Source organism: Dufourea novaeangliae, unplaced genomic scaffold (genome assembly GCF_001272555.1).
Source record: "Dufourea novaeangliae isolate 0120121106 unplaced genomic scaffold, ASM127255v1 scaffold12, whole genome shotgun sequence".
NCBI lineage: Eukaryota > Metazoa > Arthropoda > Insecta > Hymenoptera > Halictidae > Dufourea > Dufourea novaeangliae.
This window is the reverse complement of record NW_015373886.1, coordinates 2,239,453-2,254,785: the sequence shown is the minus strand read 5'-3', so window position 1 is coordinate 2,254,785 and position 15,333 is coordinate 2,239,453. Positions and strand designations below refer to the sequence as shown.

At 33.5% G+C, this 15,333-nt stretch overlaps 1 protein-coding gene across 1 annotated transcript in view; it reads right to left on the bottom strand.

The window, feature by feature from the left end:
- Window positions 1–11,618: 11,618 nt before the first annotated feature.
- Window positions 11,619–15,333, bottom strand: part of LOC107194254 (synaptic vesicle glycoprotein 2C-like) — a 98,385-nt gene continuing 94,670 nt past the window's right edge. Inside the window, 6 exon segments of the mRNA XM_015583849.1 lie at window positions 11,619–11,749; window positions 12,135–12,422; window positions 13,304–13,410; window positions 13,412–13,570; window positions 14,229–14,410; window positions 14,786–15,024. Of these exon segments, the coding sequence (XP_015439335.1) occupies window positions 11,706–11,749; window positions 12,135–12,422; window positions 13,304–13,410; window positions 13,412–13,570; window positions 14,229–14,410; window positions 14,786–15,024 (1,019 nt within the window). The 3' untranslated portion in view covers window positions 11,619–11,705.

The following is a 15,333-nucleotide window of genomic DNA, read 5'->3' as shown; positions in this document are numbered from 1 at the left end:
GCGTGAACGTCGCTCGTTTCGGTCTCCCGTGGGTTTTCGGAATCCATGGGGGAAATAGTGATCCGGAAACACTGCCAGCAGAATCGAAGGAAGTACTTAGTGTTTTATGTTACCTTCAGAACGAAAAGAAAAAGACTTTTTGCTTTTAATCATTAACGTAATGATTATCTTTAGTATAAATTTCCATCATTTATATGGACACCGATCCGAATGCGGGAAAAGATTTGTTGTTGCCCTGTAAAATTCATAGATTCAAAGGAGATATTATGCTCGCGATTATGTAGTCTGCGACGGAAATCCGGATTGGCGAAACCTTTTTTCTTTTCGCGAGGTAACAAAGCTTTTCGCGGATTCTCCCCTCGACTTTTTTCGTGCGTCGTAAGCCCTGTGTTATCAGCGTTTCCAATTGTATGATCCCCTTCCCAGACCGCGATGACGTTTCATCATCGACGTTGAAATGACGTGTACCACGAGTACTGGCGATTGTCCCCCCCCCCCTCACCCCACCCCGATTGATCGTCGTTCGGTGCTGTACGTACAACATGTGTACATACACTGTGCCTTCCCAGCTTCCTTCGTGGTGCAATGTGTGCGAAAGGTGTTCGAGTGAAAGAATGCGTGTGTATGCTTGTGTCGAAGGAAACTAAAGAGAGAGAGAACGAGAGAAATAGAGAGAACTTCGCGTGCCAGCGCTACGTTTCGCACCGATTCGCCCCGAGAGCTTCTGTACTACAGTAATACGATACTGTGATAAAAGGTTCGACCCCAGGTCTCTTTGCCCTTCCTTGTTTCGGACACGTTCACGATGCACCCGACCGAGAAAAGCATTCAAATTCTGTTAATTGTGTATACTATGTACGCAAAGAAACAAACGAAAACGTATGCTTAATAAAACGAGGAAAAAAAATATATATATATAATACGAGTAATAACGATTCACAGTTAGACGGTAAATTTATGTACGAAATGGTACTGTCTCCACGGAATAATTTTCTACAGTCTTGAACGACACGCGACATTAGTGCAAGTGAGAGTGAAGTTTTACAAATTTTATCGCGACAATGCTCGCCGAAATCCCCTTTCTCCAAACCCCCAGGATTCGAGTGCGCGGGGATCAGAGCTTTATACATGGCGAACACACATACACCCCGAGAACATGAATTGTAAATGAAAGCGAGTGTACGGAGAGTCCCGGGTACGATGATGTTTTTAAGTACGTACATAACGATATTAACATGTACCACCAGTCATGCGTATTCATTCATACGCAACACACACATACACACACAAACACAAGCATGTATAAATAACAATCGACTGATCGAATAATTTCTTTTTCTTCTTCGAGCCGTTAGTTACTTTTCGTACAGGGCCGCCTTTTGGTCGGTTATAAAAAAAAAAGCAGGGCGTCAGGTTACGTGTATGGATCGGCGAGATCCATTCAGCGGGGTTACGGATCGCGCGTGACACGCCGAACGATATATTGTGATGCGTATATTGTCGCTTAAATGTTATTATATTGATTGATGTATACGTGCACGTATACAAAAATGTTCATAGGTAGCTAACTATATCTACTGCAACGGTGAGATTCTTGAGGCCTGGTACGCGAAGTCGTGAGTGGTCCGGGGGGGGGGGGGGTATAACGAACACTCATGACACGTCGTTCATCTGTATCTTTTTCAAAGTAAGCAACACGCTAATCTCGGGTAGAAAAAATTTTCGAAACGATCTTGTTATTCCCAGGGCACACTCTAGCGCGCAGTGAGGCTTCACGTACAGGCCCAAGAATCGTCGACGAGAATCGTGACGACAAGAATTTTGTCGGCGGGACGTCCGTTTTGGACAGCTACATTGCTTTTTATAGTACTTTTTTCACGGCTCTGACCTGCTGTTAATAGTCGAGGGTTGGCTCATACCTGGAATCGAACCAAACGCGCGTGTGCGGTCTGTCCGAAAGGAGAGCGTTTCTCCGCGAAAAACGATGATTTTCGGGTGAACACAGAGCGCAACGACGACGACCCATATAATTTGTACAAAATATTTTATTTTCTTTCGTAAAGATTCGATTAAACGTAAGTTTACTTATTTTGTGAATTATATAACCCCCAATTTCGCATGTCCGGACGCAACCGGTCCGGTGTTCCACGTGAATTCCCCCGGAGTGAACGGTGACGACCAACGGTTCCGGTCGTCATCGGTCCCGCCATTCTTTGTTCTCCGTGGGGTGTAGTCGTCACCCTGTATTACGCCGACGAGGATGTACACGGTGTACTTAACGATATTGTACGATTGAACGGAAATCGGAAGTCCGCCGAAACCGAACCGCCGCGCGAGTTCGTAGTCTCGTTAATTAGGCGATGATTGTTAAAGATACACCTAGACGGACAGAAAGATATTTATTCGTATTCATTTTCGCAGAATAAATAAAACGACTAGTTTGTATATAAAATAAACTGGGAGAAGCAGCATCATTTGACACCTACATCTCGAACGAACGGAAACGGATTTTTTAACGAAATTTGAGGTTATTTCTATTGATATAAGAATATTGTTAAGTCTATTTGTCTTACTATGTTGGTTAAAAAGAATCTAGTCCGCGTCGGTTTTGTACGAATAATAATGTCTCGATGGTAGATCACGGTATTGGTACATAACATCTCACATTTAGCTGAATCGTTCGATGAAATCTTTTGACGAAGAGGAGCTTCCTAAAATGAAGGAATACAGATGTGGATGGATTATAATGAGCGCTGATAAAAAGATGGTTGGTCAAAGACATTAATAAGTATAACTCTGTCCAACTGATTTTTCTCGTTTTTAGTTTTAGTCGTTCATGTAGCAACGGATAATTTTACGAGTGTTTTAGTTGGAAATATTATACAAGCTACGAGCTCAGCTCCTTACTTTAGCCAAATTTGTTAAAACCAATAACAGAGAAACAAACATTTACGAGACTACAGTGAAATAACGATCTTATAAAGCAAGTGGACAGATGAATTGGTTTTATTATAGATTCATTAACGAAATGTGTCAGAAAAGTAACTCATAAATCAGGAGATGGTAAACCATAACTGCTACATGACAGGTACCAGAACTTGAGGCATTTACCCCCACTTTATCTTCCTACCCCACCTAAACACCACAATGCGTGGAGAAGGGGAAACTACCCTTGGAATGAACTAATGTAACATTCGAAGAAAGTTCACATCTGTAGGACCCGCGACAGTGAGAGGGTGGTTTTTAACGTCATGGAGAATCGTGAAAGTGACCTTGGCCGGCCATCTTAATAGTGTCCACATAATTAGTGAGGTTTGATAAACGGACTAGTGATTGAAGATTTTTTTGTAACGGTTTAGGTATTCTGTTGAACTTACTAGCCTAGAAGAAACTATCTGTCGAGTTAGTTCTTCTTAATTAATACATTACATTGTTACTTTCCGTTCTACATATTCTTTTTTGACGGTTTAAAAAATCTTCGTTTCGTGATTTTTCTCGTTGAATAAACTGGTTATCGCATGATTTGCAATACAAAACGGATACGTCGGAATTTTTGGGTTTCGTGTTATTTATTAGTGCGTTGACAAATTGTGTTCGCTCGCCTACCAACCGGTTGAATCGCACGAGTGGCGTTTAATTAAGTTCGTAAGTACATTTCAAAGATTTTTCATTGCACACGAATGAAACGTAGTGGATACGTCACTGTATAATTATTAATATTTTGAATTGTAGTAAAGTTTTTGTAGTTCACGTATTCGAAGTAGATTTGATCTTCTTTCTTGAAATTTATTACGCCGCGATAAACAAATATCAAATCAATGAAAGTAAATTGATTCATATACTTAAAAATTTCTGCATTAGAACTTACTCTTTTCGAATATAGTTTTCTTCAAGTTGTGGAAATTTAAGAATAATTATCTAGTTAATTTTTTTCTTGTTTTAACTAATCTGGAGTTCTGAACAAATACTTGATTGACAACTTTTAATTTCGAATTCACATGTACCAATGAATTATTTAATTAAAACGTTTGAACGTTGGCAATAATCATTTAAGAATACATAAACGAAATAATGTTGCAATACTCTATAGCAGACTGGAGAGTCTGAAAGTGACTTAGGTGATCAATTAATGTTACAAAGGGTACAAATAAAATCGATTCTCCTTTATGAGTCATTCACGAAAATTTTTCAAGTAAAGCTAATAAAGAACATAACCTGTACAGTATAGTTACAGGTTCATTAAAAATTCGCAGCACTTTTGTAGATCATGCAAGCTGAGTGTGTTGTAGCTTCCTAATAAACATGGAGCAATACCTTCTTTTAACAAATCTGATAAAATTTTTGAATCTAAAAATGTTTCGCTAAAATACTTCGACAATATTAAAGACACTATGTTTAAAATATAGATGAAGTGAAGATTGAACTATACCAACGACCTTAGTTCCTGTTTGGAAAAGATTATTAATATACTTCTTGTTTGGAAAAAATCGTACTTTTTTTTTAGTTCAACAGTAGTTAAGTCATATAACGTGAATACCATCATAAAATATGTGGTCTGTAATTAAATATTTTTTAAACTATTAGATTTACAGTTAATAAAACTTAACAATTTCCTACGTAAAATTCGCTACTCTTTCAAATTTTATAGTAAATGTTATAGTAAACAATTTTATAGTAAATATAGGTGACTCATTGTGTGTAAAGCATCTTTAATCTGAATAGTTATTATTGACCTAAAATTGTGGCATGATCAAGAAAAGAATAATCTTATTAAATAAAAATGTTCATTGTCTTTTACAATTTCATTCTTGAAGTAAATAATAAAATTTTGTCAAGTAATTCAGTAGAAAGGACGCAACAAATATTTATGTCCATTTCTTTAAATGAATTTTGAAACATTATATAAAACATTTTTGTTTCTACGTATTCTAGTATGAAAGTAATAAAAATGTCTTCACACGAATATACATCACAAACCATTTTATTACAGATAATTGTTGAATTTACTATACATATAAACAATGTAATCATTTTTATATGAAAATAGTTTCACTTTATTGATATAATTTAAAAACGATTTTACTTTATTTTTTGACTAGTTATTGTCATGTAATTATCATTTTGTTTAATTGTGTAACAATTTCTAAATGGCCCTTTGTTAAAGGATGTATTTTTCTGTAGAATTCTAAGATCTGTGAAACATAGTGCCTTTATAGCTATTTAGAACGAGATAGAGTTAACAGTACCCTACTACGTCTGTCACAATGATTGTTGCGCGTGAATATCTTTCGTCCAGTTAACGTTGTTGCAGGATTGTTTCCTTTTAATTATAAATTAATTCCCAAGAACAGTTTCTTTCGAAACAAAAATGGTTTAAATATTTCTGACTATATAATATGAAATCAGAGGCTGAAAATACATGTAAACACAAGAAAGTTTAGTAACTATTATACTATACAAAATGCGTAAATGGTACTACGACATGACGACACCAACAAAACTATAAACATGATCGTGAACGTCTATAAAACATTACGTATCGCGTTAATCGAATTTTTATTACAATATTAACATAAATCGTTCTTTTTACAAATAATTCTAACATCAGGTGCCTAATTAAAAACTGCAACCTATTAAAAATAGGGCAGGTACATAACTGTGACTAAAGGAATAATTATGAACACGAATAACCTTTATTAAATTTTCTCGTTGCCATTCTACGATCCATGGCAATTATTCTCTCGTTCTTGGTTCTCCTCGACAATGCCAACATTTTCTGTATAGTTGCATGAACTACAATAATTTTAGTGCCTTACCGTGAAAAGCGTTTCACTCTATAAACCCTGTAACCGTACAGGCCGTTTCTTGATACGTGAGAACTACTGCAGTAATAAATTCAGGTCTGGAAAATAATTAAAAAAATTTGTACAGTATTCCCTCCGTATAGTCGCACCATTTGGAACTGGAAACGGTATTATAGAAGGCAGAGGACACGATTTTGTTATTCATTATGTCTATATATTATTTACTTTTTTCTCTACAAAAATTATTGCAATCAGAATAAGTTAGATCACCGAATATTTGGATAAAATAGAAGAAGTTACATAATGAATATAGTAGATAAAACAAATGTTTTCAAAAAAATTCCCTTTTTGAAAGATTACTACAATTGAAGATACAATCATTTAATAGTAATTTTCCAAATAATTTTTTACACAAATTCTAAAACATACCTGACGATATATTCAAGATGGCGGAAAAAGTCAGATAATCGAGACTTTTACGAATCATTGACATGCACAATATCTAGTTCGATCTCGAAGCTTGATTATCTACTCTATCTGCTTGATTTATCACTTTGTAATTATTGTTTCTTTCGAAATTGAAAATTTAGATAAAATTATATGATAATAATTTTAGCGATTGAAGAGGTTTGGACCACTGCCCCGTCGGCCATTTTTAAATAAGGGTATCAGACTTGCTTCCAACGTTAGTACAATTATCGTGTGCAGCAAATTATGTTAAATGTAAATAATTTTGAATAATTAATAACAAAAGGTACCAATCCAGCGTGGAAACTTTAAAAGAAAAACTTTGTACACAGTTTGGAAAATAGGACTTTGAAATAGTAAAAAACATCGGACGTTGAGTGTCTGAATGAAAGGTGGACTATAATGGAGATCCTATTGTATATTTTTCATCAGAAATACAGCTTAGTTCGCCACGTCGATGAAAAATGTAGCTTCGACGAGATTAGATGAACTGCAAGTGAAATTTTAATAAAACCTTACGAATTTCACAAGTTGGTAATCGTCAGTGTAATTTACAAAACACGTGTTGTTAAATAAATAGTATTTCTAGTCAAGTATGCCGGATCGAGAGCGACACACGAGGAGCGATTGTCGCGAGCCAACGCGGCGCGTCTGACTGGCAACGTTGATCAAGCGAATTCATTACGTAACTTGATTACATGATTTATACGGAACATTTGTACATAAAGCGTATGGCGTGCAAGGTGTAAAGTGCTTCATAAATCTGCATTCAATCTTGGAGTCAATTCAACGATCTCAGAGATTGATAAATATTGCGTTTGTTACGTACCATACACTCGTCTCTTTATGCATTGAAAACAGTTTGATCTAAATATTTCGTTTACTACCAAATTGATTAGATCAATGGTACAAAGTGGATTTGTAACATGTTGATTCTTCTTCAGAAATTATGGCTTGCTAAAGGTAGTCGATGCAGTGTGAATCCACAGATATTTCAGATACTGGACAGATTGCCAAGTAAGACAAAATTTGCAATTTGTTTATAGAAAATACCTTTCCTTTGTTACTAACCGTATACATTCTGCAATAATCTACTCAATTCATGTAGATAGCAAGAAAATGAGAGTATAAGATGGTTTCGGTAGTCGAAATGCTACGATCCTGTTCGAATGATTCAAAAGCACTTTCATTTACTATGTAATTATTCCATACACGATATTATAGGCTGAAAGTTTTTGTAAATCTAACAATTTTAATTTCGAATTAGAATCTAAATAAAAAGTCATTTTATTCGTCTTCTGTAAATAATTCATTCTTATAAAATAACGCATTATCTATCAAAATTTTCGTGACGATTTTATCGAAACGTTTTCGTACCTACGCGACTTAAATGTTTATTTTTGTCGATAGATGATAGATTTGCAAAAACAAGCAATTGCACAAGAATAAATTTTGTCTAATAAAAATTTTAGTGGATTATGAACAAAAAGAAAACTTTAAGAAAAACCAATGAAGTTTATGATATCGTATTTGTTATAATCGTGTACGCTGTAGAAATGCATATAATTCCATAGTTTAATGAAGATGGACCTGAGACCATTTTTGTAAAAATTATTATATTTATATAATGTAATAGATTGGAACTGTATAAGTACAGTTTTTTGGAAAAGTTTTACTTTTGAAGAATAGTTCTTACATAAAGCACAAAAGTACAATAGAAGGTATGACTATAATTAGGAATATTCGACTGGCAATGCAGTTAAAATAAAATTTTTAACAATTTCCTAAATTTGACCAAAATATAAAGACATACATAAACAAGTCGAACTAACACATAATAGGAACTTAAATGGCGTTCAATTTGAAAACTATATGACATCATCAGTGTTTAATAAATCTGTACGATTTACAATAGAAGATTTGGGATTTTAAGATCGATTGTGTCTTATGTAATGCTATAGTGTATAAATACAATGTATATACCTGTTACTTATATGAAAGATATTTAAGAAGCTGTCGAGACTAACGAGCTATGAATGTTTACTAAATTACTGTGTGTATCAATGATTAATCCACCATTTCTTAAATGAGATAACAATATGATTTAAACTGTAAGTATTTTCCCGCCTTTATGGTTGAGGATCATGCCGTCCGATATTTGAGAATATTTCAGAGACCTTTTTAATTTTCTTGAAAAGAGATTTATATTCGATAACAAATATTGGATTACTCATTAATACACTCAGTACTTAATATGTCTTCAAATGAACGGGTCCAAAAATAATTCTTTTCTAAGGAAAGTCTGGGTAATCCAAGGGAAAATATTTTTGGACACCTGCTAACAGCTTTAGGTTTGGTCCTAATTTCTTTCAACGTCCTGTATATTGTGTAGACATTAAGTAATGGAAACATCGAGTAACAGAGATCTGTAAATTGAAATTTCACTCTCGAAATCCCAGTGTATTTATAAATTTTCATAACAGTAAATATTTTGCAATCATCTCTTGATGCAACGGGCTGGCGCATATAAAATTTTGCTTCTGTGCAGTTCATTTCTGCGATTTAATACGAAAAATTTGTCAATATTTAATTTAGTATTTAGCAGAGAAACGTGTTTTAGAAAATATACAGGGTGTTCCATAAATGTTGGGACACCCTATATATTTATAAGAAAATTAAACAAAGACTTCAATAAAGTGTAATATTATTTATATGTTACTATTGACATAATATTAATATTTCGACCAGATAATAAATTGCTGTCTGATTTTCATTTTTATGAATTAGTGTCTAAAACTGTGAAATTGCGTAAACATCTGCAGTCTACTGATAATGCAAAGGCTCATGCATCAACATTGATGATAAAAAATATTAGAATGTTCAATAGATACTAGTTCATCTTGTGTTGTATTTATTTCTTTCATTGTTTTAAATATGTTTAATTTCTTTTTGAATATTTGCTTCATTCTTCACAAGAAAATTATTCGTAAATGAAAAAGCTATAAAAAGAATTTGGCAAGGACTTCTAGCTTTCAAAATCATTCGTTTTCACTAAATTAATAAAAAGTGAAACGTTTTTATGAAAAGAATAAAAACTACATATAAACCATTCTTATTATGTATAAGAAGTTTAAAGGAAGCAATATTTCTTTGACCTTAAATTGAATGAAACGATATTTTATATGCATCAATCTATTATGTAGCTTCGATATATGTAGTAAAAAAACGAATATGTGGTAAATTCGTACAATGTAGATATTGTATATAAAGCAACTGACAAGGATAATACCTGCAGTGTTAATATTACGATTATTCAACACGCTAATAATAATAATAATAAAAGTGAATAAACGTAGCAACGGAGGACACTTGTAACTATTTAGGATATTGTATAGTAATGAATAATGAAAATAGATTAAGAGCGATAGCGTAATAAAATTACGATATTATTAGATACCTCTACGAGAACTTGTAATATTTTTTTCAATGTAACTGTATTCAATAATATACGAGTTACGATATTACGCGACGATTGTGTATCGAACTGCAAGAGAGTCCTGTCCTTTCATTTTTACGAGAGAAAGAAATACATGACGCTACAAATTTTTACGTGATTTCGTTCTTTACCTTCCCCTCGACCTATCAACTACAAAAGACAACCCAAAAAATTACAATTAACTGCACTACTTAAATAAGTAACAAATCAAATAATTTCAGATTTGTAGATAGTTTCGGAAACCTTTTACGCTTTTTTTTTAATTCAAGTGTGTGTTATTTTTTTTACTTAACAGAATTGCAGACTTTATAATGAACGATAGATTCAGCTTCAAGGGAAACAACAATTTTTTGTTTATTATACCTATATAGAAAATATTGTTGTAAGTATGTTTGAAAAATAGAATAGAAGATTTGACAATGTTGAAAACGTATTTGCAAAATATTGAATATTCTTTTCTATTTACCACATATTTTAAGTTGGTGGGAAATAAATTGTCGATCACCATTGAGGTTTAGTGTTCTAATCCATATAATTTGCATAGATGGACAGAAACGCTGATCACAGTAATTTATTGTACACGGTATAATTTTCATCACTTTACAAAAAGAATTGAAGAAGTAACGTGTACATATTTTTAATTTAAATAGTTATAAGTTACCGTTTAAGGAGATCTGGAATAAAAATGAGAAAATGAAGAGTTCGAATTAATATCAATTATTATGTTTATTTAAAAAATTTATTTTCTGTAACAAGTGTACAAGTTTACACACTTCTTACATTATCGTAGTCCAATTAACAGGTTCTATTTTTATAGACACAGTGCACAGTCCTCGCATACATACAAAATTAACATTCCACACTCAAAATTCCAAATGGCAGAAATTGTTCATTAACTATTTGTAACTGCAAACAATTGCACGCGTATATCTTGCCCACACTTCAATTTTATATTTCCAAATAACTCTTAATAAAATAAATTATTTTTAAACACTTAAACACGAAAGTGTTAATTATATTTATTAACGTAGATTCTAAAATGTTTGATATTTAAGAAATTCATTGCAATTTGTACAATAAATTTAAATTATTCCTATATTTTTCTACTTACGTTTCACTTATAAACACTATTTTTAATTTCGGTGATAATTATTACTAGTCTGCAAGAAGCCTTTACAAATTGATGAGAAATAATACTGCGTCTTAGATTTTCTCTCGAAATGCAGCAATATCGTGTAACTTATATTTAACGAAGGATCAATTTGTAAAGGAAATCGAACGAATGTGAAAGAAGTACGAGATCGATTCGCGAGATCCATCGCTTATTGTTAATTCGAAATCGAGTTTTCAGACTCACGTCATAACCCAAAGACCGAAATATTCGTAGAAATATCGATTAATAATTATATAGGTGAAAGGCTCGTGAAAATGCAAGATTACTAAATCACGATTTCAGTGCTTCAAAATGCTTGATTCTCCATTCAAAAATCAGAAAATTATCTTAATAATGATACAAATTTTTACTGTTTTGTATTCATACTTTAAATAGATAACGCTAACGATGAAACGGGAATTAAAAAAAAGAAATTATCATCTGTCGATGTAAAACTTCAGAGAAACTCATTAAAATCAAATATTCGAATAGTATTAGGAACATTAAAGAAGTCGACGAATTGTTTCAAACAAAACACCTAAACCCAATTTTATGTAAATAAGTTGTATCTCATAAAAAATATGTAAATCTTCTTTACATAAAATTATATTGAGCAGTATAAATTGTCTTCCCTTTTACAAGATATATCGCTCTAACTAATGGGTTTTAAGATGAAAAATGTCAGTGATGTGTGTGATAATGATATGGAATGTTCGACCATCAAATTCTGATGACACATTGCAATAAGCACAGCATTCTCTCTGCTGTTCACAACGATTATTGTTCAGCTCTTTTTCCTTGGAAGCATTAGTGCTAACAATCCCCCAACTGGAATTAAAAAGAAATTACTCAGTAATTTTCTAAAATTAAATGAAATCAAAATTGTTATAGTTCTATACAGGGAGGTCGGGAACTAGTGGTACAACCAGAAAGTGGATGATTCTACATAAAAAAATAAGTCGAAAATGTAGAATAAAATTTTTTCATCCGAGGCTTAGTTTTCGAGAAAAAGGCACTTGAATATTCATCCGAACGAAATGGAATAAATAGAGTAACTGCAACGGTTTCTAGTACACTGCAGTCGTGAAAGAATACCATAAGCTCAAGGATTAATGGTACCGGCGGTCACCTGAGACCACCATAGAAGTGAACGTATTAATTTCGATAAATTGATCGATCGAGACGGTCGTCGTGACAGATCCCATATACTTACGGATCACTAAACTGCCGACCAAGAAAATTGGTACTTCGCAGCTGATGTCGAGCAACATTCCGAAAGCCAAATTGCTGGCGATCGCTCCGACACGGCCGAAGAAGGTCATCATACAAATCGCGACCGCGCCCACGTGCGTCGGGAATATGTCGACCACGATGCTCCCGATTACGAAATTCGCGGTGACGATCATCAACGAGAACACGCAGGTCACCATCAGTATTTGCAGGGAGGACTTGACGAAGTAGATCGCGAAACCGAACACGCCCGCCAACAGCATGGTTGTCACTGGAACAGTAAAACGAACGATGAATGTTCACGAATTTTTGGAAAATATGTATTATGAGCGAATATTGTTATTGGGCCTATGCTGACAGGACGTTTGTAGCTTATTTTAGTCATTACTGTACAAAGACCACAGGAAAAAACATGATAAATCCAATTTTTTATTCTTCATAGCAGATCAATTTTAATCTCACAATATTATCAAAACTGTGGTTTTATTTGGTTTTGGATTAAAAAACCTCTTGAATTTGACTTTGACTTACGTGTCCCGTTAGTTTTTTGCAAAATTTACTGGACTTATCAGCTTTTTCCTCTTGTTGATATAATTAGTCTTTCAAATAATAATCACTCCTTGGGTTATCTTTAAAGTATCATTTAACTTCTAAAATTGAGTTTCTAATATTGAGTTGTCTGTGAACTTCAATTTTACTCTGCTGTTCCACTTAAATTTTTTTTCATGTTATTTCCCTGTTCGTCTGTTTTTAAAAGCCTTATGTCAGATTGAAGTACCCCCTTTTAGCTACTAGATGACAAAAATCAGAAAAACAACAACAATAGTCAATATCATGTGTTTCCCCTATGGTCTTCATATGTTTCTACGTTCTTCTACTCTTTTTCGGAACACTTTGCACAATTTGGCCATGTATTACATGCAAGTATTATACAGTGACACGCTTTGTTCACAGAAGACCCACGTCTATTCGACCAAATTACGTACCAAACACCGAAGTCGATCTCAGACTTCGGAGAAAATCACCAAAGAATGGTACAAATTAAAAGTAATGAGAACACATAAATAGGAATTGCATGAAAATTTGTACAGTTAATTGTTATTTCGAAAGTATGTAAACCGATGTATGAGTCATTGTATATTTTTAATTTACCTGGCATCGTTCGTCGACCAACACGGTTCGCCAGGTAACCAGACCCAATATTCCCGAGCAAGCAGAATGCGTTGATAGTCAGCGAGTTAATGAAGACCATCTCGTCCTACGACGCTCGATGAATCGACTAGAATATTGTTCGGTGAAGCTTGGGAATCGCTTTCGTGCATCAGTCTGCAGACGCTTACGGTACGATTAGGATGCAAGTGTTGATAGTTTTCGAACCGATTAAACAGTTCTGGTAACCATAAACCGAAACCGTAATACCTGGAACGTAATTAATTTTGTCACGTAATTTCGATATTGCCATTTTCATCCGATTTATGTATAAATGCAGGGCTATTTTTTTTCGAAGAAATGAACTTTTTGCTTCAATGTATCGACATTTTTTTATTTTTCAACAAGAATGAACAAATTTTTCGTTTGAGGACAGACAGTATAGACACATAGATTTACACTAAATCCTCGATGAGTGTTCGAAGGCTCCTCAATACTGAACGTTCAATATTTCATAAACTATTGACTAGACTGCGGAATTTATGCAATTTATAACCTATAGGGGTCTGTAAAATATAGTAAAGTACAAAACTTTCATCAGATCCAATCAGGTTTCTAGTTTATTCCGAACCTAATATGATACTTAAGAAAAGAAAGAAATTCCTACGTTTGCTCTTCTGTGTATAATTGCATTAGAAATACATAAATTAAAGATAATAAAAAGATACTTGTTTCATACAGCGAATAAGAAAAATATTTGTGCACTCAAGTTTCTTGTAGTAAATACATATATTCAATAGGATGAAAAAAGAAATAGGTGCCCGGAAATTTTTTTTTAGCTATTGTACCTATCTCTGTTAGAAATTATTTCTCAAGTAAACATTTAACACAAGTCAAAGAACTGAAATACATTTCACGAAAAACTTACCCGAACATATTTGTGAAATAAATGGCCCAACTGAGAAGCGCGTATTTCAAAAGTGGCGGTGACGCAAGGCAACGCATCTGTTGCCAAATCTTTTTCAGCAATTCCTTTAGTACTCCCGATCCAGAAAAGTCTGTCTTATTGCGATTAAGATTTACTGTCTCATCGGGCAATAAAACTTTCACCTAAACAAAGCATGAACAACCATTAATTATTGCATAATTATTTTCATCCTTATCAAAGTGCTACTACCTAAAATTGTATAGTATGGAATTAATTTATTTTACATTTTCATACAAAATTTAATTACTTCTTGTCCTGATCAAAGTTTCAAAAAGAAATTGGGCATACGGAAGTCATCACTTTGAAGAAATTTATACTTTATATGGGACAGTAATCGAACACGTTATATTCAATTTTCATCATATAAAAAATAGTTATCCTCGCGTTCAGTATCGAAGAATGTGCATTACTAATACAATTATAATATTAACTGCTGTTGTACTGTAAGATTAAATATATTGTTATTTTTATTCTTGAAAGTCAAAATGATCACTTACGGGGTAGTCGTCCTCGTGGTTTCCTGTATTTATTGCGTAGATTTTTCGTAAAATCGCCAACGCCTCCTCGGTTTTACCTTGAGAGACCAAGAATTTAGGGCTCTCTGGATATCTGGTGGCTATAAGAGTGACCACTAACGTTGGAACTCCGATAATAGCCAAGAATAGCCGCCAAGAATTGTACAAAATACCGTGAAATTGAAGAGTTATCGGCAATGGTATGATTATCCAAGCTAGCCCTAAAAAAAGAACAAAAATTCCTATGCCTGATACTTTCCAGCAACAAATTTTACTTAAGAACCAGGTGTATTTAGACTGTTGTCGATCATTTTTCATTGTTCTGTATGAGGTTTAACATTAGACAATCTATCTTTTACTCAATTTGTACTTATTTGCACATCTATAATTCTTCTCCAATAGTCAAAGTTCCATTCGGTAAACAAAACTTCAGAAAGATATTTTTAATGTAAACGATATCATTCTTTTTTGTTAAACAGTAAACAATGAATTTATATTAACACATGTGCAGTACTATCCACCCCTAAAGC